At 42.9% G+C, this 27736-nt stretch overlaps 1 protein-coding gene across 1 annotated transcript in view; it reads left to right on the top strand.

The window, feature by feature from the left end:
- thsd7aa (thrombospondin, type I, domain containing 7Aa) overlaps positions 1 to 27736 on the top strand; it is a 182518-nt gene that overhangs the window by 147945 nt on the left and 6837 nt on the right. The window contains exons 18-26 of the mRNA XM_024798247.2: positions 559 to 700; positions 1495 to 1610; positions 1697 to 1814; positions 2651 to 2796; positions 4740 to 4914; positions 6736 to 6909; positions 7157 to 7252; positions 9746 to 9828; positions 15055 to 15268. Of these exons, the coding sequence (XP_024654015.2) occupies positions 559 to 700; positions 1495 to 1610; positions 1697 to 1814; positions 2651 to 2796; positions 4740 to 4914; positions 6736 to 6909; positions 7157 to 7252; positions 9746 to 9828; positions 15055 to 15268 (1264 nt within the window). The remainder of the gene's footprint in view (positions 1 to 558; positions 701 to 1494; positions 1611 to 1696; positions 1815 to 2650; positions 2797 to 4739; positions 4915 to 6735; positions 6910 to 7156; positions 7253 to 9745; positions 9829 to 15054; positions 15269 to 27736) is intronic.

The following is a 27736-nucleotide window of genomic DNA, read 5'->3' as shown; positions in this document are numbered from 1 at the left end:
GTAGCTGGGATAGGATTCACATTTGGAAAAATGTGAATAGATTTTCCTGTGTGCCAGTTAAAATGATCATTTTCTCAGTTCTCTGTTGCCAAAACTTGGATTAACTGTGAAATAAAAACAATATTCTGATTGCCGAGGGTTAGAATTAGAGTTGGGATTATCACTGATAATGACTTTGACTTCTGAAGGTGAATATATGAATTAGCCCTGAACATTCAGGACTTCGTGTGTGAAAAAAACAAGCTTAGCTTCTGTTCTGGTTTTGGACTTTTTCTTGATCGCTTTGGCACAATTGTGACAGCAGAAAAGTAATTCTTACTACTGTTAATACAGTTCTCAAATCAGGAACACATTTCACCAATACAAACTGCTAGTGTTTCAATGCAAGATATGATGCACTTCTCACTTGAATCTCACATCTCATCAAAAGAGTTCAAATTTCAGTCAAATTACTTCTGTCTGTCTATCTCCAACATAGAAAAATCAAAAGCCTTTATGTTCCACACTTTTAATGTGTGCTTATGTAAAACAGTCAGAACCTTTCCCTCTGCTTTTCAGCCATGTAGTGAGAACAGCACCCGGGAGAGGAGTGCTTACCCGCTCCGACAGCCAGGAGAAAAGAAGGAGTGTCCACCGACTGAAGAGACAGAGCCATGCAAACTCAACAGGAACTGCTTTCACTACACCTACAACATCACTGGTCAGCATTAACCTGTTCAGATTTGTTTCCAAAGAAGTTGGGATATTATGTATGTTAATAAAAACAATGAATGCAAATCAATTAAATTCTGTACTTAGAGCAGGGGTCTCAAACTCCAGGCCTCGAGGGCTGGTGTCCTGCAGGTTTTAGATGTGTCCTTGATCAAACACAGCTGATTTAAATGGCCAAATGACTTCCTCAACATGTCTTGAAGTTCTCCAGAGGACTGGTAATGAACTAATCACTTGATCCAGGGTGATATCTAAACCTGTAGGACACCAGCCCTCGAGGCCTGGAGTTCAAGACCCCTGATTTAAAGACACAGCGTAGTGCAGTGTTTAGCACTGCAAATTCAAAGCAAGCACATCCTGGGTTTAAGCTGTTCAGTGCCCTTCTGTTTAAAGTTACCGTTTCACTGTGTGCCTGCGTGAGCTTTTTCCATGTACTGTATGTTTAAATCCTCATAGGTGTCAATGTGAGCATGAATGATTGTCTTTTTGTGTTGGCTTTGCAAAAGACTTGCGATCCTTCACTGAGTGTACATCCAGCATGCACGGATTAATTAAAGGAAGGAAAACAGAATGTCGGTTGTTTAAACTGAAACTTTGGCCCGGTCATTAAAAAGTATTTTATGGGTCAGAAATAAACAACTTGGGGTTAGTGCCCTTCCCAGGCATACAGACTGAAGCAGCCAGAGATTGAACCACCAACCTTCAGACTGTAGATGACCTACTCTCCTACCTCCTGAGCTACAGCCACCCCTGTTATGCTGACCTTTTACTGTGTCTCTTCAGAATGGAGTACCTGTCAGCTCAGTGACAAAGCAGTGTGTGGAAATGGATTCAAAACCCGCATGCTGGACTGTGTGCGTAGTGATGGTAAATCTGTAGACCTCGTCTTCTGCAAAGAGGTGAGATGTTTGGTACTGCTTGCCTTTTAAACCTTTGTAAATGGTTCTGTTTGAGTTCATGGATTACTAATGATATTTCTTTGCAGCTTGGTCTGGAGAGAAAGTGGCAAATGAATGCATCCTGTGTTGTGGAGTGTCCTGTTAATTGCCAGCTGTCTGACTGGTCACCATGGTCTGGCTGTAGTCACACATGTGGACTGGCAGGTAAACAAATCCAGGGAAGAATTGGAATTAACCAGTTACATTTTTCGCAGTAGTGTTTTGCTACTATGTGCTAATGTTTGAGTCCAACAGTCTCTAATCATATATGTTTCCTTTTAAGTTTTCTGTACTTTATCTGCACTGCACTGTGTTATTTTACAGATAGAAACTGTTGACAGCTCAGCTGCTCTAACAGGAATGATGAACACTGGAATAAAAGTGAATGTGGGAATTACAAACCTTTACTTCATGTAGATTGTCCAAATGCTTTACAAATGTTCTCTTAGCTTGGACTTGCTGGTTATAGTGCAGGAGGTTTCCCCACCTGGTGACTCCATTGTCCTACTTCATCACATGACAGTGAGACCTGGAGTGGTTTGGGAGGAACAGCCTGCCTCGAGTGGTTCAGATTACTGGATTTTTGTGCAGTTTGTGACAGAGGAATGTTCATGTGCACATGGCACTAGTACGCCCTGGGTAAATGATTGATTCTGGAAATAGTTTTTTTGAGAGTTTTTGAGAAGCTAAGCATTTAACAGATCAGCATCTAGTAGTTAGTTAGATCAAAAGGCAGGGTAGGATGGTATATCAGTATAGTACCAATTGCCTTCCTAGTGAAGTTAAATAAATCTGTAAATTCCTCAAAAAAGCTGCCTTTGAGTTTGGTCCTGCCCGAGAGTGCTACACTTTGGGTCCTGTCCTTCCTTGCCTCATACAGCGTTACATGACATTACATAGCAAAGGAAGAGGTCTTTATGTTTCGAGTAATTAATGTTATCCTATTCTTTTTTACCCAACCATTAATATTTGAATTTATTCATTTATCTGCTTTTTGGCAGGCAAACTGTGGAGAAGACGGACAGTGATCCAAGCTCCGCAGGGTGATGGGAGGCCATGTCCATCCCAAATGGAACAGTGGAAGCCCTGCCTGGTGAAGCCCTGCTACAGGTGGAGATACAGCGCCTGGTCTGAGTGCAAATCTGAGGTCAATTAGCCTTCCTCTTCTTCTTCAACATATTTACCAGAATAGTGAAACACTGTATTTAATTTTCACTAGTCACTAATTTTACTAGCGTAAAAAATATTATATAAAACCATTAAAGTCATATTAAACCATCCTGACATACTCACCTAGATGAGGAGGGATAGTCCAAAATGAAGGTGTCTCACAAGATGCTGTCATCAGACTTTCCAGAAGACTGACTTTGACCAACATTGTTGTGACGTTTGCCATTTCACTATTTAGTAAACCCTAAAAGACACGCTGTGACTCTCTTCCACAGCATGTCTTTATCCTGTCTTCCTTCTCTCACCATAACCGGTCGCAGCAGATGGCCCCGCCCCTCCCTGAGCCTAGTTCTGTCGGAGGTTTCTTCCTGTTAAAAGGGAGTTTTTCCTTCCCACTGTCGCCACGGTCTACCTTACAATATGAAGCGCCTTGAGGCGACTGTTGTTGTGATTTGGTGCTGTATAAATAAAAGTGAATTGAATTGAAAATTTATACTTAGTATTCATAAGAACTTTATAAATGAAAAATGGGACAATTAACATGACAAATGTCTTGACCAGTGTTGGTCAAGTTACTTAAAAAAAGTAATCAGTAACTAATTACTGATTACTTCCCCAAAAAAGTAATCCCGTTACTTTACTGATTACTTATTTTCAAAAGTAATTAATTACTTAGTTACTTAGTTACTTTTTAAAAACACGATTTACAACCTGAATAGGTGATAAAGCGATAGATCTTTCAGCCCAATTCTACTTTTTCTGCATAATCCATCATACAAAATGTAATCAAATGGAAAAGTCTCTTTTTTTTAAACTTGTTTTATTAGTTTTAATCTTTTAACTTTATGCATCAAGCAAAAATTTAATTATCTGCAACATTCTCTGACTTGAATAAATTAGTTTAACATTTAAACCTATTTTCTACACATTCCAGCACATAAAATAAAAATATTTTTTGTGTTTACACTCAGTCTTTCAAATAGATGCAAGTAAAACACAGCAGAAAATAAATCAAATCAAAGACTCAGCGGTCCTGTTGCTCTATTTTCACCTGTAAAGCAGCAATGGTGTAGGCGGAGGTTTACCCTGGTGCAGGTGGTCAGTTGAAGAATCCGCGAGTTTCTCTGTGAATTTCCCATTACGTCGTAGCTACTCGGTGCTTGCTCGGAAGTTTAGGGGTTTTGTTCGCTGTAAAAAGAAGTTTTCTTCCCACGCACAGCGGACACTAATGTTTTTGTCACTTTTTATGGAATCAAACTCAAAGTAAGGTCAGTACTTCCACGCTTTAAACGCTGCACGCTCATACTCTCTCCTGCACTCGATATATGATGCACTGTTGATCTGCACACAGCTGTTGTCACGAACGGCGCACTTGCTTATGTCACTGTCGTGAGACATTCTCGCAAAAAAATCACGGTTTTAGTAACGCAGTAACGCAGCGTTCCTACGGGAAAGTAACGGTAATCTAATTACCTTTTTTGCAATAGTAATCCCTTACTTTACTCGTTACTTGAAAAAAGTAACGAGTAACGCGTTACTGCCCATCTCTGGTCTTGACTAATTATTATTATTATTATTATTATTATTATTATTATTATTATTATTATATGCCTCTCCTTTTAAATTGCCATGTTAACCTGAAGGATATCATTATTATTATTATTGTTATTATTGTTATAATAGTTTAATATTTAACTCATTTCAAACAGCAGGTGACCAGTAGTACCAGTACCAGTAGTTTGTTACTATATTTAGAATTAATTTTTAAACTTACCAAGGACTAACACAAATGGTTTAAAATCATTTTAAGGCCTAGTAGCTGAATGTGATTAAAGCTACCAGCAAGCTGACTGTACTACAGAAGTTAAATGTAGATTGAATTGTATCCATATTTAGTAATTCTGTTTGCTTTTCCATTAGGGAGCGAGGTGTGGAGAAGGTCTGAGATTCAGGAATGTGTCGTGCTTTGTGTCAGACGGTTCAGGTCGACAGGATGGTAGTGCGGTGGACGATGAACTGTGTGGAGATCTGGAGCCCTCAGTAGAAGGAAACACACAAATAGTTCTGCAGGAACCCTGTACTGTACCCTGTCCAGGTAGGTTGTTGTTGAATCCACCAGCCTCTTTGTTAATAAAGAGCAGTCACTTGCTGAGGTAACAGTAACTTGTCTGTTACTATTGGACCCAAACCCAAGACTATTCACACAAGTATTACAGTTAATGTGCTTCACTATTAAATACACTGACTAAATTGTTGATATTGAAAGAAATTCTGCTGTGCTGGTTTTAAATATTTCATCATCTGATGGATTCTGACTTTTGTATGTAAATAAGGAGCCTTGCTTACACACAATAGTTAATCACAGAATTCCACAGGGTTCTGTGCTAGGACGTTTTCACATTATACATCACCCCCAGATAATGTCATATCCAGTTAAATTCCTCTGCATAGTTTGGATAGTTTTGACCTTCAGTTCTATCTTGACGTTGTCCTTCAGGATATGACTTTAAATTAGCATATATATAAATACTATAACAGGAAACATTGTCTCAGAATGATGGTAAAAAATGTCCATTTGTTACTTCTTGGGAGGATGACTTCAATTATTTATCAGAATGTTCTAAACGCCTTTATTTGAGCTCTCTTTTCCTGTCAGTTCTAGTGCTGTTACTTAATGCTAATCATTGAATCTTTCTCTGCCATGAGCCGCAGAGTTTAGTGCAAAGTAAGAGATGATATTCAGCTGCAGGTGATTTACCAACATAGATCCCTTGAAGGACTAAAATGAACCAGAAATGCCTGATTGACAAGTTTATTTTTACAGTGGGTAAATGTCTCACTTTTCTAGCATCTGCTCTATAATCTCTGCAATGTGTCATGGTCTGTGCGCGGGCAGGCAGAAAAGAACCCAATCGCAGACTCCAAAACCCAAAGACAAAAGCTGAACTTAAACAGCTTTATTGCTGTGCACAAACTGAACTGAACTGGGAATACAAAAACTAAACTAGTAGGCAGGCAGACGGAACACACAGCGAGGGAGGATGGTGAGCAGACGTTAACGATGCGACACTGACACAGAGAAACACAGGCCTTAAATACACACTGGGATAACAAGGGCATGAGACACAGAAGGAGAGCACAGCTGGGACTAATCAAAGCTGACTAGACAAGGGGAAGCAAAACCAGACACACTACACACAGGACAGAGACTATCAAAGTAAAACAGGAAAAACAACACCAGGTATGCACAGACACGAGCTTGACACAAGACCTCAGACATAGCAACAGGGAGGGAACACACGGGCAGACAGAGGAAGCACAGAACCAAAACATGAAGAACTCAAAGTCTAAACCCAAATACATAATCAGAATAAACCAGAACATAGTATGATAATAATGATAAACACAAAACGCTGGGTCAAATGACCCAGGACCCTGACACAATGCCTCCTCGACACACGATGACTTCCACTATATCAAGCAGGAAAAATGAGACCAGCTGTTTTGATTTCTTTAGTAAATCAGTTTGCAAACTTGATTTAAAGATTCTCCTGGAAGGAACCCCCAGAAATAGGTATAAATATTTAATAACCACTGTATAGTGCCTTTCTAAACATTATGGATGGCTACCATAATGCTCATTTTAAAGAATGTATAATGTGTAAGATTTGTGTGCCATTTCATTCACGTTTTATTTTCCTTTAACTAGCTTAATATTACATTTTAACAGCACATGATATAATCTCCCAAAGCCATGAATAGGCTGTGGATATGCACTTATCACTTAAAATTTAACACTTAAAACTTTAATTATGGATTCTTAATTATGGACACTGTGTTTATCACTAACTTAGTTTTTACATCATACAGTGATGTTGCATTTTGGTTTGCTGATTAACTGATTTCTGTTCTGTAGGAGAGTGCTACTTGACAGACTGGACTGTTTGGAGTTCATGCCAGCTAAGCTGCATAAATGGAGCTGACCTGGGCTTCGGTTCAGTCCAAGTTCGATCCAGAGCCGTGGTGGCCCAGGATCCAGAGAACCTGCTGCAGTGTCCAGAACAAGAGCTTGAAGCACGACCGTGTACAGGTCACAATAGTCCCGGTCAAAGGATGTTTTTTAATGTGAACTGCAATTAATTCAGACATTTAAGCACTGATATAGTTTTGCCCCTTTTCCTGTTTTTTTTCTTACACTAAGAAATGTAAGTGTAAGCTACACAAAAAATAAAAGTGGTGAAAAGGACCGACAATATTCATATAATTTATATAATTAAATTTTACATTAAAAAAACTTTTTTTTAAAACAAAAACATCTGATTATATCCTTTCTGTAGACGGTGAATGTTTTGATTACAAGTGGAAATCTGGACCGTGGAGAGGCTCGTCTCGGCACGTCTGGTGTGAGCGTTCAGATGGTCTCAATGTCACAGGTAATAAGAACGTGTTTACTGAGTGAACAAATGAACTAAATGAGCTACAGTCTGCCTGTCAGTTCTTTTTTCTTTTCCCAATTCAGTGCCTGTTCTTTAAAACCCTCGATTTACTGAATGCTCAAATTGCCATTGTAGACCAGTTTACAGCCTGATCTCAGACAGAGCAGATGTAAATGTGAGTGTGTGCATGAGTTGCCGCAATAAATCTTTGACATGGGGATTTGCTCTGTGATTAGCAGGGTGACAATGTGCATAAGCTTTCCTAAAACAGTCTTCCCCACAAGCATTACTGGAAAGAGAATTTGAGATCCAGATAACAGATGTGTTTCAATCCCCAGCAGTGCCACGGTGATGATTGAAGCCTGCTGTCCATCACCATCAGCACTTTGCATCCACTTCTTTTCCAAATAGCCAATTCATTCATATTTTTGTATACATGAAGAAATATCAGTAGATCTGATGCTCCAGATGCTGTGCTGGCCCTTGCATCTGTGATTGGCACAATGCACATTGTTATTCCCTTTTCATAGATTTTTGCTTGTAAGCAGTGGCATTCCTTTCATGAATATTAATATTGATTTCTCCTCCAGAGCCCACAACCTAATAAATATTCAGTAGCCTTGCTGGATCCCCATGCTTTTGCAGACTTGCATTTTTTCTGTCAGTGTCAGTTGCACACTGTCTACATCATTCCCATTACTTTATTCTAAGCATCATTAGACCATTGCTGACAGCTGTGTCCGCAAGCCTCCCCAGGCACTGCCTTTGAACCCACTGGACTACACCCCTCCCCTGCAAGCTGAGCCGCAAAGCCACATTCCATTGGCACACAGCCCCATTACCCAACTCATGGCCTACTCACGGGCATTTTAACATAACATTCAGGGGTGGCTGTAGCTCAGGTGGTAGAGCAGGCTACCTATTAAATGGGAACCAGATGAGGATTGGTGGTTCAATCCTCATCTGCTCCAGTCTGTATGCCAAATATCCTTAGGCAAGATACTCACCCCAAGACGCTCTCGGTGCATCCATCAGAATATGACTGTGTGTGAATGTAAGATAGAAGCCCTTACATACAAAGACCACTGAGAAAAGTGCTTGTGTGAATGGGTGAATAAGGCAAGTTGTGCAAAATGTTTTGAGTGCTCAGTGTAGAAAAGTACTATGTAAGAATCAGTCCATTCAATGGCTGCTGTTTTGTCTATCTGGGGTGCACCTGCCTGCCTCCCAGTTGGTACCCCATATACTGTACCTCCTTTCATCTGACCACACACTTCCCGCTGCATATGCTCTGCCCAGGTGTCACTGTGGATGATAACATATACAGATAGGTGGCAGCCTGTGTAGTGTGCAGACACAGCACCTGCTGGAAAGTGGCCGAAGCGCCAGCAAGCTGAAAATAAGGATGACCAGTTGGTACAACCCATACGGAGTGGAAAAGGCCGTTTTCTCCTTGTACTCTGGAGAAAAGGGAATCTGCCAGTAACCTTTGGTCAAATCCATCAAAAATCCATAGACCCATCTTTCTTCAGCCAATTCCCTCTGAACTCTTTACGTTTTGTGTTCAGGTAACCCGTAGAGCTGTGAAACCAGCACCACCCCAGGGTTAGTCTCAAAGTGGTGTTCAATGAGAGCGGTGCAACTGGGCAGGGGAGACAACAGACACACAACATCTGCTCTCTGGGCCAATGTTAGAAGGTGGTCACAAGGAGAGAGGTGGGAATGGTTGAAGTTGGCACCTCCGACCCCAACTCATCTCTATCCTTTACCAATCTAACAGGAGAAATGGATTCTCCCTCTCTCCATGCTTTAAGGAGGTGGTTAATTTGTGTGACCCCTGTACGACCACAACACTTCATAGTCAACACGCCCCACTTGCCACTGAGGTCCAGGACATACTGAATTACTGAATATGGAGGGTGCTGGGAGGCCACCTCGCTGCAGCTTCCCAGAGCCTCTGAGTTTAGTCAAAGGGGCGATCACACGCTTTCATCTGGCTCTCCAAGGAACTGGCAGCGGTGATCTTTAGAGGACAGGCCCAGATGATCCAAAATCACAGACGTGCTTAAACTTGCCTTGCGATGCTGGGAGCAGCTACAGAGCCCACTCTTCCACTGGCACACCTTGGCTGCAGCTCCGAAGATATCCACAAAGGATCATGCGACAGGTGTGACAAATCACTTCGGGAATTTGGTCAACACTGTGACAGGATTTGTGCTGCTGGGAAACCCGACACAACCTGAGAGGTTCTTGGTTTATTGCAAATAACTTATACTTGACAAGGAAGGTGGAAGGCTATGAAAACAACGCAAGAGACTATACAAAGTAAACCCTAAGTAGATTACAAAGACAAATAAACAGAAACTCAAATGAAGAACTAAGGCTCAAGATATTAAAAAAAGATATATAACTCAGTATAAACAATAAGCAAAAAAAGAACCAAACAGAACATCAAACCTCTGGTTTGACCTTTTGAACTTTACTCCACAGGTGGATGCCTTACAACAGCCAAACCAAAGGCAGACCGATCGTGTAACCCACCATGCACCAAGCCACAGTCCCTGTGCACAGAGGTGAGTATATGATGAAGTCAGTTCATTCATTTTTCTTACATCTGTGGTCAGATCCAATCTTCAGCTTCCACTGTGCCACTGAGTAACTGTCCAGGTGGATTTGAGACCTATCTAATAGAGCGATTTTAGCTCCATTGCCAGGCTCTACATTCGTGTGAACAGCTCATTAAACCCTTCATGCTAGAAAATAAAACTTCCACCTGCTTTTTGAATATAAGATTCAAATCATACATCATTTGAAAAATGAAATGCTTATGCTTACAAATATTAAATTCAGTGTAGATGACAATCATTACAGCATGAGCAGTTTCTCATTCTGATATAGTTGGAGACAAGCAGAAAACTAGCCTGCTGTTTGCTTCATAGTTGTATTATATTAGAACACATCATTATTGCTTCTTACTTCTACAAGTAAGCCTGCAATCCAAGAGCAAAGCTCTCTATTGGGATGATATGAGGTCTTTAAGATAAGATGTTTATGATTATTAAGGACCTTGAATATGAAGAATTAAATTTGATTCTGGGTTTAACAGGGAGAACTGAAGAGAATCCAATTTGGGGGAAATAAGGACTCTCTCTATATTACCTGTCAGTACTCTTGCTGCAGCAACTCAAAGCTTTTCAGGCAGCTTTTAGAACAACATGATAATAATCAATTGCAGTAGCCCAGCCCAGAAGTAATAAATGACTGAAGTAGTTTTTCACCATCACTCTGAGACAGGAGGTTTCTTATTTTCGAGATATTGAGACATTTGATAAGAGAAGCTGTTAACAAATTGTGAAACTTGCAATGGCATCATGATATGTGACTAAACCTTACATGACTTGGACTTTTGAGTTGTGAATGGCTGCTGTTTTATTTCTGTTTTTTTAAACCTTTAGAAATGTGATTGTTTGAGGTTATTCATGTTATTCAGTAGTTCAGGTCAGTAGGTCATGCTTCTACAGTACATCTTATTAATTACTCATGCAGGGAGCATTTTTATCCCAAAGGAAGAGATTCTTATTTACCAGATGTCCATGTGATTGGCTTCGAAAACATTTGTCATGCTTAGCTCTTGATGGCAGGCTATTGGTTTTGAGACTAAAGGGTGGGCCATTTATATGGATACACCGTAATAACATGGGAATGGTTGGTGATATAAAGTCCTGTTTGTGGCACATTAGTATGTGTGAGGGGGCAAACTCCTCAAGATGGGTGGTGACCATGGTGGCCATTTAGAAGTCGGCCATCTTGGATACAACTTTTGTTTTTTCAATAGGAAGAGGGCCATGTGACACATCAAACTTATTGGTAATGTCACAAGAAAAACAATGGTGTGCTTGGTTTCAACGTAACTTTATTCTGTCATGAGTTATTTACAAGTTTCTCACCACTTATAAAATGTGTTCAATGTGCTGCCCATTGTGTTGGATTGTCAATGCAACCCTCTTCTCCCACTCTTCACACACTGATAGCAACACCGCAGGAGAAATGCCAGCACAGGCATCCAGTATCCGTAGTTTCAGGTGCTGCACATCTCGTATCTTCACACCATAGACTATTGCCTTCAGATGACCCCAAAGATAAAAGTCTAAGGGGGTCAGATTGGTAGACCTTGGGGGCCATTCAACTGGCCCACGAAGACCAATCCACTTTCCAGGAAACTGTTCATCTAGGAATGCTCGGACCTGGCACCCATAATGTGGTGGTGCACAATCTTGCTGGAAAAACTCAGGGAACGTGCCAGCTTCAGTGCATAAAGAGGGAAACACATCATCATGTAGCAATTTCAAATATCCAGTGGCCTTGAGGTTTCCATTGATGAAGAATGGACCCACTATTGTTGTGCCCCATATACCACACCAAACCATCACTTTGTTGTTCCAACAGTCTTGGAGGGATCCATCCAATGTGGGTTAGTGTCAGACCAATAGCGGTGGTTTTGTTTGTTAACTTCACCATTCACATAAAAGTTTGCCTCATCACTGAACAAAATCTTCTGCGTGAACTGAGGGTCCTGTTCCAATTTTTGTTTTGCCCATTCTGCAAATTCTGTGCGCCGATCTGGGTCATCCTCGTTGAGATGCTGCAGCAGCTGGAGTTTGTAAGGGTGCCATTTGTGAGTAGCTAATATCCGCTGAAGGGATGTTCAACTAATGCCACTCTCCAGTGACATGCGGCAAGTGCTACGCTGTGGGCTCTTGCTGAATGAAGCTAGGACAGCCACTGATGTTTCTTCATTAGTGACAGTTTTCTTGCGTCCACATTTTGGCAAATCCAACACTGAACCAGTTTCACGAAACTTAGCAAGCAGTTTGCTAACTGTAGCATGGGAGATGGGTGGTCTCGTAGGGGGTCTGGCATTGAAATCTTCTGCAATGACCCGGTTACTGCGTTCACCAGATATCAACACGATTTCGATCCGCTCCTCACGTGTTAACCTCTTCGACATGTCAATGGCTGTGAACAAAGAGAAACTTGTAAATAACTCATGAAAGAATAAAGTTACATTGAAACCAAGCACACCATTGTTTTTCTTGTGACATTACCAATAAGTTTGATGTGTCACATGGCCCTCTTCCTATTGAAAAAACAAAAGTTGTATCCAAGATGGCCGACTTCTAAATGGCCACCATGGTCACCACCCATCTTGAGGAGTTTGCCCCCTCACATATACTAATGTGCCACAAACAGGACTTTAATATCACCAACCATTCCCATGTTATTATGGTGTATCCATATAAATGGCCCACCCTGGAGATTGTTACTCAGAGAGTGAAGGCCTTTAAGTGCTTTCCTCAGACTGTTTTCATGCTGTAATATCAGATTGAATTAATAACTGCCAATGCTTTCAGTTCTTTAATTGGCAGTGAAGAATCTGCAGTCCAGCAAAATTCTGAAAAGAATGATACCTGACTTAAAGCATGTTTATTCATATGTGTAATTCATTTTGCAGTTTTTCTTGATCACTTTGAGTAGTTCTCAAATGTGGAACACATTTTCCCCACACACATTTCCCATTGTTCTTGTACACACTGCTGTGTCTACATATTTTTTAATTAGTTTTGATGCATTTCTCAACTGAATTTCACAACTCATCAAAAAAGTTTGTACTTTGGTCAGTCAGAACTACATATCTCTCACTTACCTTAATATTGTTCAGTGTTGCATTAATATTTTCAGTCAATTTAATTCAAACCTTTTCTTCAGTATGTATGAAAGAGTCAGGCCAGTCACACACTGATAGTGAAATTGCCCTTCAACAGAAAACAAACACAAAAACATGTTCTCAGAAGAGGTGTAGTTCAAACAAATAGAAATACGTGTTCACAGACGTGTGTCATAGGTGCATCTCATGTCATGTCATGGATACACTTTCATTATAAGAACATACAGTTAAAAGCACTGCTGAACTTGGTGTTTACAGTTACAGTCTATGAAGAGCATTCTGACTGACGTCCCTGGGAGCTGTAAGTGGTATGGTTAAGTGTTTTGAGAATTTTGAGAAATCAAAATTGGAGTTCAAAGGGCTGGGTTGAAATTTGGCACTTGGTGCATTGGTTTTTCAGCATTTTCAACTTTTCATTTTCAGAAATTTTCAATGATGAAAAACACATTCAAGCTCTCTATGGAGTTTGGAAAGAAAAGCGACAGGACTTTTTAAAGTTTCTTGAAAACCTTTCACTTTTCATCTGAGAAGCTTCTTCAGTTCTAAGAGCAAATGGTGGAGAGTCCCAGATTTTTAAGCCCTATTGAGAGTGCCCCTTAAGAGGGTCGTTGACCCGCTATTGATCATCTGCCTAATCACATGAGCCAAGGTATGAAAACGGATGTGGGTCACTATCAGCCAAGTGGTTCAGGACTGTCTTATAGTGACCCACACCCTTTCTGTGAATAACTGCAACCAAATCAGTTTTAGACCAGCTTCAAATCTAGAAACACTTCTGCCAGAAATTGAGGTAATCTCAACCCATATTTCAAGTTTTATGTAAAAGACTTGGATGTTATTTTGTTCTCTTGTCAACAATAACGCCTATACTATACAGTCTCCCACTGTCTCTGTTAACATATTTTCACATGATGCTAAATTCTGCATCAACTCTGCTGACTGGTGCTAAAAATATGAGCATATCCCTCCAGTCATGGCTTAGCTGCACTGGCTTCCTGTCCATTTTAGAATTTAGTTTAAGCTTTAATAATGGCCCTTAATAGACAAGCCCTAGCTTATATTACCAGTCTTACTCATTGACATTCAGTTCCCAGGACTTTCAGTCCACTGGCAAAGATCTCTTAGCCCTTTCCCACTAGTACCTACTCGGCTCAGCTTTACTTGGTTTTGAGGGTTTTCCATTAGGTGACAGTACTTTGTACTACGTACTTTTTTAGGACCTACTCGATCAGGTTCCAAACTATCTAAATTGATCTGATCAACAGACTGACTGGTCAGTCAGTGGCATCACTTGAGGCATTAGAACGACTCCTTCACAAAAATCAAAATTTGAAACCTGGCAACATGGGAACTGGCTGCACAAAAATCAGCACCGTGTCCAGGAATGAAGTCCAGACACTTACCAGCAGCAGCACGTATACCATGGCCTCAGTGCCCTGGATTGTGTGTTGTTTTTGTCCCATGCAAGTGACATCACAGGATTTTTGGCTGCATTGCTATAACAACCCCATGCACGTTAGGTGGTTGTTATACTCTTACTCAATTGTAATTAAAAATGACGTAGACTGAGTCGAGTCGAGTCAGTTTGAGCTAAGTAGGTACTAGTGGAAAATAGGCATGACATGTCCTCAAACAAGGCAACAAAGCCGTTGCAGTCGCTCTGCGACAGTTGTAGAAGCAGTTACTGCTTGACATCAGGCAGTGTTCTTATTACATGTTTATCAGGAAGACTTAACTTCTCTAAAACAGACTCCAAAACAACTCAAGTTAATCTGGGGATTTTCAAAAACTCATAGTTTATCAACTTTACATGTAATGCAATGAATTGGTCAGATACCAAAACCAAACCATAAAAAGGAAAAAGAAAATATAAAAATGTTGATTGATTGGTATCTGCTGTGAATAAACACCACAAAGCCGTCTTTTCTCCCTTTTTAAAGCAGTTTGAAAATTATTTGACTTCCAGAAACTTTTATTCCTTGTGTTACCTATGGCACATCTCTGCTGCTCAGAGTTTCGTTTACATAGTTTCATATAACAGATTGCATTATGAAATTTCTCTTTCCTGTTTCAGGCGGGTGTGTGCGGCTGTGAAGATGGCTACACTGAAGTGATGACATCTGATGGCTTGCTGGACCAGTGCACTGTCATTCCAGTGCTAGAGATCCCCACTGCAGGTGACAACAAGGCTGACGTTAAGACGATCCGAGGCTTCAACCCCACTCAACCTGCAGCCAGCTCACCAGGCAGGGCAGGACGCACCTGGTTCCTGCAGCCCTTTGGTCCAGGTAACAGAGCCATCTCTGTCAGGTCTATAAGAAATGAGAATATATTTAAACAAGAAGCCCATTATGTGAATGCAATGTTTAATCTCAGAAATGGTAAAATGATTTCTGTAATTTATTTATAATCTTTTATTACAGACTTTGTACTATTGTGAACCTTGAGGCTACATTGGGAATTTTTTTTTAAACACTGAAAAATTTGGACAAATTCCAAATATTATCTTATGTTATATTCTGCTGCCCCCTGCTGATCAGATGAGGAACCGACTATAGCAGAAACCTAAGCACTGGTAGGATCAAATCAGAAGCTTCCACAGAAATATTCATTCATTCGTTTCTTTTAATGTAATTTATTGTTTCCAAAGAGGACATTTGTTCTGGACTCCAACAGAACAAGCATTACAACAACCACCACTACAAACCATTTAGAGTTATTCAGAGCATTAATCGAGCAAGTTACAAATGAATTCTTAAACCTTTTAAATTTTCAAATCTTCTGTCAGAAAGTAACAGCTCATATTGCAAGTACAGGATATGACTTAGATTGCACAAAATTCCTGTGGCTTGCTGTAATGCACACTGTTCTGATAAGGGCTGTGGGCTTTCTGGACTATAATTTTCATGGCTGCCTGCACCAATTTTAACAGCCTCCATTTTACTGAGAAATTTCCAGACCACGCTATTATTTTGTGTCTAATTATACTTATACGTGCTTAAAACAGGAAACACAAAAATGCTCAGACAGAAGCATGACTTTTTGAGAGAGCCCACCCAGCCAACATGAAAACCAACATAGTTATACAACCATTTTTAAAACATTTGTGAAAAAAGAATTTTTTACCATTTAATAATAGAGCTGTGTGTCCTCTGTTTTAGCTTCTGAAAAAGGCTGGATAGTATTAAAAGCAGAGCTAAAATCAATAAAAAACGCAGCCAAGCATAAGCTGTGGGGTCTTCAGGGGGTTTTAAAACCAAGTGCATCATGCTGTTTCTAGGATCAACTGTGTTTTGAGGCTCCAAGCTGGTGTCAGCTTAGGGCAGACATAATCAGTCATTTGGTGAACAATGTCCCCTCTAATTTTTCACGTGTGTGAGCGAACACACAAACTCCCTGAGCGTCCCTTGGACCACTGTGAGCAACAGCAGACGTGTGCACTGTGGTCACGCCAGCATCCAATCCATCCAAGTCACATGTTTATTAAAGTAATCAAATTACAGCATTTATGTTAGACTACTTTTAATTAACTGCTTTAGCCCACTTACAATGAAAATAAATAAAAAATCTTGTTCATGACCTGTGTAGCATGTTAACACTATTGGAAGGAAAAATAACTTCAACTCCAATTTTGAAAACACAACTTTCTTTCTTTATTATTTATTATAAAGCTCTGACTTGTATTATGAGTCTGAGTCTGTGGTCTGGGAGAGAGTCTGTAACTCTGTCTGCAAAATACAGTAAATAATGACCAATGTTGGGTAACTAATTATATAGTTACTTCTTCAAAAAAGTAACTGAGTTTTGCAAACAACAAAGTATTTTGCAGCTGTTTACCTAAAAATGCAGCCAAGGCGTTTTTTTAAATAAACATTTCAAACTATTTACAGAACAATCAGCTGTTCTGCATCAAATCTGATGCCACACAAATTATTTGTGCCGCTCCAAAAAATAATTTCTGTCCACTATGAGATGAAGGAGAACAACAGCCTGATACCTGCAGGCCTGACAGCAGCAGATGTGTCACTGCTGTAACACCTGTAACACTCAGCAGTCGCCTCGTTGTTCTGACACACAACAAAACTATTGACTACACTACACACTAACTACACACTAACTACACAAGATTTGCGCTAAATGTGCAAATCTCTCACATCTGAAACACGCCGTCACTCCTAAAACTTCCCCCGTCCTAAACAACTAAATGCCATGTTGCCATATCATTTTTTGATTGGTCCACGTGGTACATTTGTCCACCAATAGGAAAGGGTGGGATTTTTTTGGTTTTGTTTTTGCTCACAGGTGGAGAGTGCTTTGAAGCGTTTTCCTTATAAAACGCAATTTTCTTCCTGCAGTAAATATAAACAACGACAGTATTCAGGAAGAAAACCAAACATTGCAGATATTTTATCATAACTCTGGTTTTACGTGGCCGATCAACACAATTTAAAAACTGGTATAAAGTCCACACTTTGTCCGTCAGTTGTTCCGTCTGTCCTGCTCACATCTCCAATGGTTGTACACGTTGTCATTAACGTGGCTTCACTCCACATCAGCCGCTTTGCTAAAACATCGGCACATAAGGACGCTGTCATAGCCTGTCAGCGACGTTGATTAGCTGCGTATACACGAATGTGAATCGCATCATTGGCTGGACTTTGGGATAAGTTGGCATCGTTCGGGGTCCAAGGAACCTACACACAGAAGCGAGTGTTAACACTACACTGAACAATCACAAAAGCAAACTTAGACTTAGCCGGGGCTTTCCAAACTCGGGGCATTCAACGTTCCAGCGATGAGCTGCTCCGAGCCTCAACCATAAATAGCGGCCAGGGAAAACAGGAACTAATTAGCTGCAGGTGCCGATCATCAGCGCAGATGCGTCGGCCAAAAGCGGGAGCCCAGTAATGAGTTCTGCCCAGGCAGACAGAGGAGAGCGAGCGACATGGAAAACAACAAAAACAACACTGTGGGCCAATGTGAGCCAGCTGGCGAGACAGGGGACCAACATTATATACATTATATTCTTAGTTAACAAACTTAACAAACCTGTTTTGTTTTTTTTTGCTTTTGTCTGGAATGCGCTAACTCGGGAGCAGTGTTGGCCAAATTACTTGAAAAAAGTAATCAGTACCTAATTACTGATTACTTCCCTCAAAAAGTAATCCCGTTACTTTACTGATTACTTATTTTCAAAACTAATTAGTTACTTAGTTACTTTTTAAAAACATGATTTACAACCTGAATTGGTGATCTTTCTGCCCAATTCTACTTTTTCTGCATAATCCATCATATAAAATGCATCAAGCAAACATTAAATTATTTGCACCATTCTCTGACTGGAAGAAATTTGTTTAACATTTAAACCTATTTTCTGCACATTCCAGCACTTAAAATAAAAACATTTTTTGTGTTTACACTCACTCTTTCAAATAAATGCAAGTGAAACACAGAAAATAAATAAAGTCAAAGACTCAGCGGTCCTGTTGCTCTATTTTCACCTGTAAAGCAGGAGTGGGGTAGGCGGAGGTTTACCCTGGTGCAGGTGTGCCGCGGTCAGTTGAAGAATCCGCGAGTTTCTCTGTGAGTTTCCCATTACGTCGTAGCTACTCGGTGCTTGCTCGGAAGTTTAGGGGGTTTTTCGCTGTAAAAAGAAGTTTTCTTCCCACGCACAGCGGACACTAATGTTTTTGTCACTTTTTATGGAATCAAACTCAAAGTAAGGTCAGTACTTCCACGCTTTAAACGCTGCACGCTCATACTCTCTCCTGCACTCGATATATGATCCATTCTTGATCTGCACACAGCTGTTGTCACGAACGTGGCACTCGCTTACATCATTGTCATGAGACACTCACAAAAAAATCACGGTTTTAGTAATGCAGTAACGCAGCATGCTTACGGGAAAGTAACGGTAATCTAATTACCTCATCACATCCATGATGGCGGCGCGTGAACAACGCGAGGCTCAGTGTCTCTCCAGATTCTGCTATTTAGCAGTTTTTTATCTACTTTTAACCGGATTATTCGTCCAGAATTGCTGTGCGTTCCTGACCTACAGCAGACAAGAGCTTCTGGACATCTGGACTCATAACTCCAACAGTTTTATCGCCGATCTCCGACTCATCCCAGAGATCTCCAGAACACGGGAGGCTGCCCACTCTACCCGGCCGGGCGGAAGTGCACGCAGACGGCGCCGAGATCGTAAACAAAGGCGAGGTAGGCGCGGAGGGCTACGGGCTAAGCTAAAGCTAACACCACACCGGCTGCCTTTACCCAGTATTTTCCTCGCCAATGTCCGTTCTCTGGCAAACAAAATGGATGAGATACGGCTCTCCATCACTAACAACAGACGGATTATGGACTCAAATGTCATGTTTTTCACCGAAACATGGTTGAACAACAGCTGCCGGGACAATGCTATCGAGTTAGCAGGACGCCACACACACCGAGCCGACAGGCTAGCAGATGACTCCGGCAAGACCAGAGGTGGAGGTTTGTGCATTTATATTAACAATGCTTGGTGCATGAACTCCACTACTACTGAGAGTCACTGCTCACCTAATGCGGAGTTTTTAATGGTCAAATGCAGACCTTATTATCTCCCCAGAGAACTCACTTCGATCATACTCACTGCCGTGTATATACCCCCCGACGCTAATGCTAGGTTGGCCATGAAAGAACTTTCTGCAGCCATTAACAAACACCAGAATAAACACCCCGAGGCTGCTTTTATTGTTGCTGGCGACTTCAACCACACCAACTTAAAGACAGTCCTCCCCAGATTCCACCAACATGTCTCCTGCCACACCAGAGGAGACAAGACTTTAGACCATGTGTATTCCAACCTGGCTGGAGCCTACAAAGCCACACCCCTCCCCCACATTGGACAATCGGACCATCTCTCCCTGTTCCTTACACCTAGGTATTCACCACTCATCCAACGTGTGAAACCTGCTGTGAGGACAATTAAAGTGTGGCCAGAGGGGACAGACGCAGTGCTCCAGGACAGATTTAAAAACACAGACTGGAATATGTTCACCCACACAGACCTGGACCAGTACGCCTCATCTGTACTGGATTACATCTCCGAAACCACAGACAGTGTCACCACCCAGAAACGGATCACCATGTACCCCAACCAGAAGCCTTGGATGAACCGGGATGTTCGTCTCCTCCTGAAGGCCCGCAACACCGCCTTTAGGTCAGGAGATGCACACGCCTACAGTACAGCCAGGGCTAATCTAAAGAAGGGCATCAAAAAAGCCAAACACCATTACAAAAAGAAGGTAGAAGAACACTTCTCCAACTCCAACCCCCGACGCATGTGGCAAGGACTCCAGACCATTACAGACTACAGGACCACCAAACCCTCCCCCGCATCCTCTGATGTCTCCTTCCTCTTTTTTTTTTTTTTTTTTTTTTTTTTGGCCTGTCCCGTTTGGCTCTTTTGCCATCAGAATTGTTGTCTAAAGGCAAAGAAAGATGCCCAACGGATTTACTTTACCAAACTGACCATCCCAGCCTTGCCGTAATGGTCCATTTGATTCACCTTTTATTGTTTATTTTATTTTCACTTACTGAATACGGGACAGACTTGACTGGGGGAAAGAAGGGGAGAAAGAAAGAGGGAAAGAGAAACAGCTGAGAAGAGGGACGGGGGAGAAGGGCAAAAGACAAAAACCAACAGAACGGGCAGAGAAAAAACAAATGCATATATCAATCACCTGGATCACCTGCTGAGAAAGAAAAAAGAAAGCAAGCAGAAGAGAACAAGAGTAATAGAATAAACAACATCACAATGATATATGGGAATATGACAGTAAATACTAAATGTTAAACATTATTGTGCAGCACATAAGATCAACAGAACACAGTGTGCTTTGAGGTAGGAGCCAAAAAGGGTGTAGTTTGTGTGTGTGATCACCCGTGTGTACACCTGTGAGCATGGACGCGCTTGTTTTTTGTTTGTTAAAAGGTTCCTTCATGTAATAATCTGCTAGAGGGTGTGGGGGGGCCACAGCCCCGTCCTCCAGGGCGTGAAGCAGGTGTGGAGGAGATCAAAACTCCAGACATCCAGAGGCCCCCAGAACACAAGAGACCAAGGAAGACCAACAGAGGGGCAGCTGCGCCACTGTCCCGGAAAGAGCTGAGGAGAGTCCCAGATGAGGGCTCACTCAGCAGCCGCGGAGCAGAAGCCAGGGGGAGTTGCAGTGACGCGCCCGTGAGCTCCGCCGGCAGCCAGCTGCGCCTGAGTGACCGAGCCCCAGGCCGAGAGGCCGGGGGCACCCCACCTCCGAAGTGGCCCGAGCGAGCCCCAGGCTCCAGGCCCCGATAAGCGGCCGCCAAGGAGTGAGCCGGTGTGTACCTGGACGCCCATCCCCGGACACAAAGAACCACCAACGCACCGATGTCTGAGGGGGTCCGCCACTGGCAGGGGAAGTGGTGGTGGGGGGAGATAGACCTCCAAACCTTGGAGGGCCTGAGATGTCCCCAGAGAGGTGGCGTCTGATACCCAGCCTGACATATAGACACAGACATACAGGCACACACAGATACAAACATCCATTCCCACCCTCATGCTCTCATATGCACTTACTCCACACTCAACCAACGTGGAGACAGACATAAAGAGACGTTGTACACACGATCACACTCCCCAAGCGTACTCTACAAACCGGGTCTAGGTGCCCCCGCCCCTGGAGGGGGGAACTGCACCCAGACCCAGGTGGTGTTTCCCTTTTCCCTGCGGTGGGGGGAGGCAGACTGCCCCGACTCCGCAGCAGCAGGAAGGCTCCACACTCCAGACCGCAGTCGGACGGCCAACTCCTCCTCCTAGTCCTAGCCCCCCTGCTCCAGCAGGTCGCAGAGAATGGGGGTGAGAGAAGACTCCAAACCTCCCTCCACCCGCTCATTGTAATGTTGATGCATGTGTATTCTAAGGTGCATTTAAAACCCAGGAGGGCTTGGAGCTACCTGCCAGAGAGCAGCAGGTAAGCGCATGGTCCCTCCTGCTAGCCCTCAATGTCTACGTGTATTTAAAATTGAGAGGTGGGCAACGATGCCAGGGGTGGGGTGTACACCCTGATGGTACTTTGGACTCCGTGTATCGTGCCCACCCCCAAGATCCTATATGTATGTGTAATGAGAGTGTGAGTAATGTGAATGTCTAAGTTGTGGGATAAAATTGAGGCAGAGGCAGCCAGAAGGGGACAGGGGGGGGGGGGGGGGGGTAGCCTCCTCTGCACCCTGGTGACATATCCCTACTCCAAGGCCCTGCATGTGTGGGTGGTTGTGGTGAAGCGGGAAGAGGGAGGCAGCTGGAGATGGGGAGGGAAGGAAGGGAGGGGCAAGTGACCCCTCCCTGGGGCCAGCTCCCCCGCTGACCCCAGTAGGCACCCCCATACTCCGCGACCCGCCAGGGAAAGGGGGCCCAGGCCCATCCAGACCGGGCCCAGTGCAGCAGCGCCGCCCGGCCCCACAGAGCCCGGGACAGTCCACCCAACCCCACCACAGAGAAAACTGCACCCACCCCACCATCCACTCATCTTCCAGACTACATAAGACAATAAACACCCAGGCTGAGATCTTCCTCCACCTCTCCTGTATCTCCCCCTCCTGCAGAGGGAGCTCCTGAGGAGAGGAAAGCTCCTGCAAGATGTGACAATCTCCCCCACCAGTTGAAGAGCCCCCCAGGTGGCTCGACGCACCGGCGGCACCCTGCTCCAGGGCTGGGCCCCCATGCACCCACCCGCCCACAACCCCGGCAACACACCAACCAGGACCCAAGCCCCCGAGGCCCGGTCCGGGTCCCAGCCCAGAGACGGAGCGCCCCCAGAACCTCACGCCCATCCCGGACCCACCCAGGGGCAGCCAGGCTACCAGGTCAGTAACCCACGTCCGTCAGCACAGACCCTCCCCTAGCCCCGCTGCACGCAGCCGCGAGGAAACAGTCACCGGAGAGCCAACAGAGCCCCTAACCGGACATGACCGCTACCCGGGTTGAGCCCCCCAAGGAAGATGCCTCCGGGGAACCCCCCGACGCCCTAAGCCTGTCCCTACCCCCACACCAATCACAACAGTGAAGGCGGGACCAAACTATGACCCCCCACCCCCACTAGGTGATGGAGCTGATCAAAGGAGCCCAGAGCAATTGATCTGATGTGGTGGCAGAGGCTGTATCAAGACTAATGTAATCTAATAGATAATTTCTATATTGGTTAGAATTAAGATTATTTTTATTTTTCCAGTTCATGAGGACTGTTTTCTTGGCTATGCATAGGGCAGTGAAAACCATATGGGCGATATTCTTTTCTGAAGTGACATTATCTAAGCTGCCCAACAAACACACTAAGGGGGAAGTTGGAATGTTACATTTCAGACACTTCGATAAGTCTTCACATATCTCGCGCCAAAACTTCTGAACTGGTGGACAGAACCAAAGAGCGTGGATATAATTGTCCGGTGAATTGGTTTGGCAGTGTGAGCAGTTGTTGGTAGACGTAAAGCCCATCTTGAACATCCGATGACCTGTATAGTGCACTCTATGTAATATTTTGTATTGAATTAATTGAAGACTGGGATTTCTAATTAGATGAAAGGTTTTTAAGCAAATCTGAGACCAGAAGTTTAGGTCTAAGTTAACTGATAAATCCGCTTCCCATTTTGCAATAGGAAGTGATATTGATTCATCTGTTTTAGAAAGCATTCTGTATATTTTGGATAGTAATTTGGGGGGTTTAAGAGTAAGAAATTGAACCACACTTGGTGGTGTTTGTAGTTCAACTTGACCCGGTTTAAATTTCTTTTTTACTATGGATTTAATTTGTTGATATTCTAAAAATCTTTTCTTGTTGATCCCATATTGTGTAACTAGTCCGTCAAATGAAATAAATTCTGTTCCTTCTAGTATATGTTCTAAATATTTGATTCCTTTATCACTCCAATCTGAAAAGTTTATCATATTATTGTTTTGTAATATGTCAGGGTTGTTCCAGATAGGTGTACGTTTGCATGGGATTAATGAAGACGCCGTCAATTTTAGAAACTCCCACCATGCTGTCAGAGAAGAGCTGATGTTGATGCTTTTAAAGCATTCATGTCGTTGGATGTTTGAGCTGATAAATGGTAGGTCTGAGATCTCTAGATTATTGCAGAGTGCTTGTTCTACATCTAGCCAAGGTTCATCTAAGAGGGTGTGTTTTAGCCATCCTGAGATAAACTGAAGCCTGTTGGCTAAGAAGTAGTGCTGAAAGTTAGGCAGTTCTAGTCCTCCTTTATCCTTGGTCTTTTGTAGTGTTTTTAAGCTTATACGTGGGGGTTTATTTTTCCAAAGTAATTTGGACATACATGAATCTAGAGATCTGAACCAATCTTGTGGCGGTTTAGTTGGGATCATTGAGAATAAATAATTTATTTTTGGTAAGACCATCATTTTTATAGCGGCAACCCTTCCCATGAGTGATATGGGTAGACATTTCCATCTAGCCAGATCATCTTCTACCTTCTTTAAAAGTGGGATATGGTTTAATTTAGTTAGATCTGCAAGCTTGGGAGAAACATTAATACCTAAATATTTTATATTTCCCGATTGCAGTGGTGTAGAAGAGGAATTATGGAAGGAGCAATTAATCGGTAGGACTGTAGATTTTGACCAGTTAATTGAGTAATCTGATATTCTTGCAAAAGAGTTTATCAATTCAATCACCCCAGAGATATTGGTTTGTGAATTTTGGAGAAAGAGTAACACATCATCCGCATAAAGGCTGATTTTATGTTCCACGTTCTTGCATTTTATGCCCTTAATTACTGAATTCTGTCTAATTGCTGCTGCTAGTGGTTCAATAAAAATTGCAAATAGTGAAGGGGAGAGTGGGCATCCCTGCCTGGTGCCCCTCAAGAGACAGAAGCTGGAGGATGTCTGGTCATTTGTTCTAACACAAGCTGTTGGGGAATTATATAATATTTTTAACCAGTTTATGAAAGAGGATCCAAAACCAAATTTGTGTAAAGTTGCAAATAGAAATTTCCAGTTAACTCTGTCAAATGCTTTTTCTGCGTCTAAAGAGAATATTGTAGTTTCTAGGTTTTTACTGTATGAGTAGTCTATCAAATTAAGTAATCTACGTGTATTTGTTGATGAGTGCCTACCTTTTATGAAACCAGTTTGGTCAGGATGAATTAAGAGGGGGGTTATTTTCTCCAGTCTCTTTGAGAGAGCTTTGCAGATTATTTTAAGGTCTACATTTATAAGGGATATTGGACGTTAGCTTGAGGGATATACAGGGTCTTTGCCTGGTTTTAGCAGGAGATTAATGTTTGCAGAATTCATATTTGATGGAAGTCTGCCCTTTTCTTTAATTTCCAACAACGTTCTGTAGAAAACTGGTGCTAGAATCGACCAGAATTCTTTGTAGAATTCTGCAGGAAAGCCATCTGGACCTGGAGCCTTATTATTGTGCATACTTATCAGGGCTTCCTGGAGTTCACCTGGTGTCAGTGGTGAATCCAGTGCCATTGCTTGAGTGTCCAATAATTTTGGAAGAGTTATGTTGTCCAAAAACTGATCAATTTCTTTTTTAGATGGGTTTATTTGTGGTGAATACAACGTTTTATAGAAATCCCTGAAAATGTTGTTTATTTGTATCGGTTCATATAATGTGTTCCCAGATGAATCTTGAACAGCACATATAGTTGTTTTTTCTTTATTTATTTTTAGCTGGTTTGCTAGAAATTGACCGGATTTATTACCATGTTCATAATTTTGTAGGCGTAGTCTTTGTACTAAGAATTTGGTTTTTTTATCAATTATCTCATTTAATTCTAGTTTTGTTTTGCGTATTTTGTTCAATGTTTCCTGATCTTGGTGGGACGCGTAGGCTTCTTCTAGTGATTTGATGTTTTTTTCTAATTCCTGATGTCTCCTTCCTCAACGAGCTCAACAACTTTTATGCTCGTTTTGAGCGAGGGAACCCCACAACCACAACCAAAGCAGACGTGACGCCAGACCACCAACCTCTGACTCTCTCCCCCACCGATGTAGGAGCGGTGCTGAGCAGGATCAATGTCCACAAGGCTGCAGGTCCCGATGGCATCCCCGTGCGTGTTCTCAGAGCGTGTTCTGAGGAGCTTGCAGGAGTGCTGACAGACATATTCAACCTGTCCTTGGCCCACGCTGTGGTACCGGCCTGCTTCAAATCCACCTCCATCGTCCCGATACCCAAAAACTCCAACCCATCTTGCCTCAGTGACTACCGCCCAGTAGCACTCACCCCCATCATCACTAAGTGCTTAGAGCAGCTGGTCCTAGCACACTTCAAATCCTGTCTCCCCCCCACCCTGGACCCCCACCAATTCGCATACCGCCAGAACAGGAGCACAGAGGATGCAGTCTCCATCGCACTGCACTCTGTCCTCTCACACCTGGACAACAACAACACCTACGCCAGAATGCTGTTTATAGACTTCAGTTCAGCATTCAATACAATCCACCCCTCACAACTCATCAGGAAACTGACAGACCTGGGCATCAGTTCCCTCATCTGCAAATGGTTACTGGACTTCCTGACCAACCGCCCCCAACATGTCCGGCTGGATAACCGCTGCTCATCTACCATCACAATGAACACCGGTGTACCACAAGGCTGTGTGATGAGCCCTTTCCTCTACTCCCTCTTCACCCACGACTGCAGACCTGCTGATGGTTCCAACACCATCATTAAGTTTGCAGATGACACCACGGTGATTGGCCTCATCAGTGACAACGATGAGGCCGCCTACAGGGAGGAGGTGGATCGTCTGGCTGAGTGGTGCGACACAAACAACCTGCTGCTTAACACCGAGAAGACCAAGGAGCTCATCGTGGACTACAGGAGGAATGCTGACCCACATCCACCCATCCACATTAAGGGGACGGCTGTGGAGCGTGTGAGCAGCTTCAAGTTCCTGGGAGTCCACATCTCCGAGGATCTCACCTGGACGACCAACTGCTCCAAGCTGGTCAAGAAGGCTCACCAGCGCCTCTTCTTCTTGAGGACTCTGAGGAAGAACCACCTGTCCTCAGACATCCTGGTGAACTTCTATCGCTGCACCATCGAGAGCATCCTGACCAACTGTATAACAGTCTGGTACGGGAACTGCTCTGCCTCGGACCGGAAGGCGTTGCAGAGGGTCGTGAAAACTGCCCAGCGCATCGCCGGAGCACCACTTCCTGCCATAAAAGACATCTACAGGAAGCGGTGTCTGAAAAGGGCTGGGAAAATCATCAGAGACCCCAGTCACCCATCACATGGACTCTTCACCCTCCTGCCCTCTGGGAGGCGCTACAGGAGCCTCCGGACTAAGACCACCAGGTACCGGAACAGCTTCTTCCCCACAGCTGTCAGACTCCTGAACTCTGCCTCCTGACATCTGACCCACGTTAACTCATGGACTGAACATACACACACACACACAATGGACAACTGTACCCTCAAACACACAATAATAACATGGAGTGAACCACCACTCACAACCACTAGCACTTTATATAGCCTCTGTAGAAATTATCCACACCCTCACTTACCTTAACTGCACTACTGTATAGCCCTGTGTAAACAATCATTCTGTACATACGATAATTTTTAACCCTACAACTGTTTACAACTTGCATAGTTCCCATTTCTGTATAGCTGTATATCTCAGATTCCTGTAAAGTTATTTATTTCATATTCTGTATAGTTTTTCATATTTATATCCTGTCCATATCCTGTACATAG

The sequence above is a fragment of the Maylandia zebra genome, linkage group LG22 (genome assembly GCF_041146795.1).
Source record: "Maylandia zebra isolate NMK-2024a linkage group LG22, Mzebra_GT3a, whole genome shotgun sequence".
NCBI classification, from domain to species: Eukaryota; Metazoa; Chordata; class Actinopteri; order Cichliformes; family Cichlidae; genus Maylandia; species Maylandia zebra.
The sequence above is the reverse complement of the archived record's forward strand: the minus strand, read 5'-3'. Positions and strand labels throughout refer to the sequence as shown.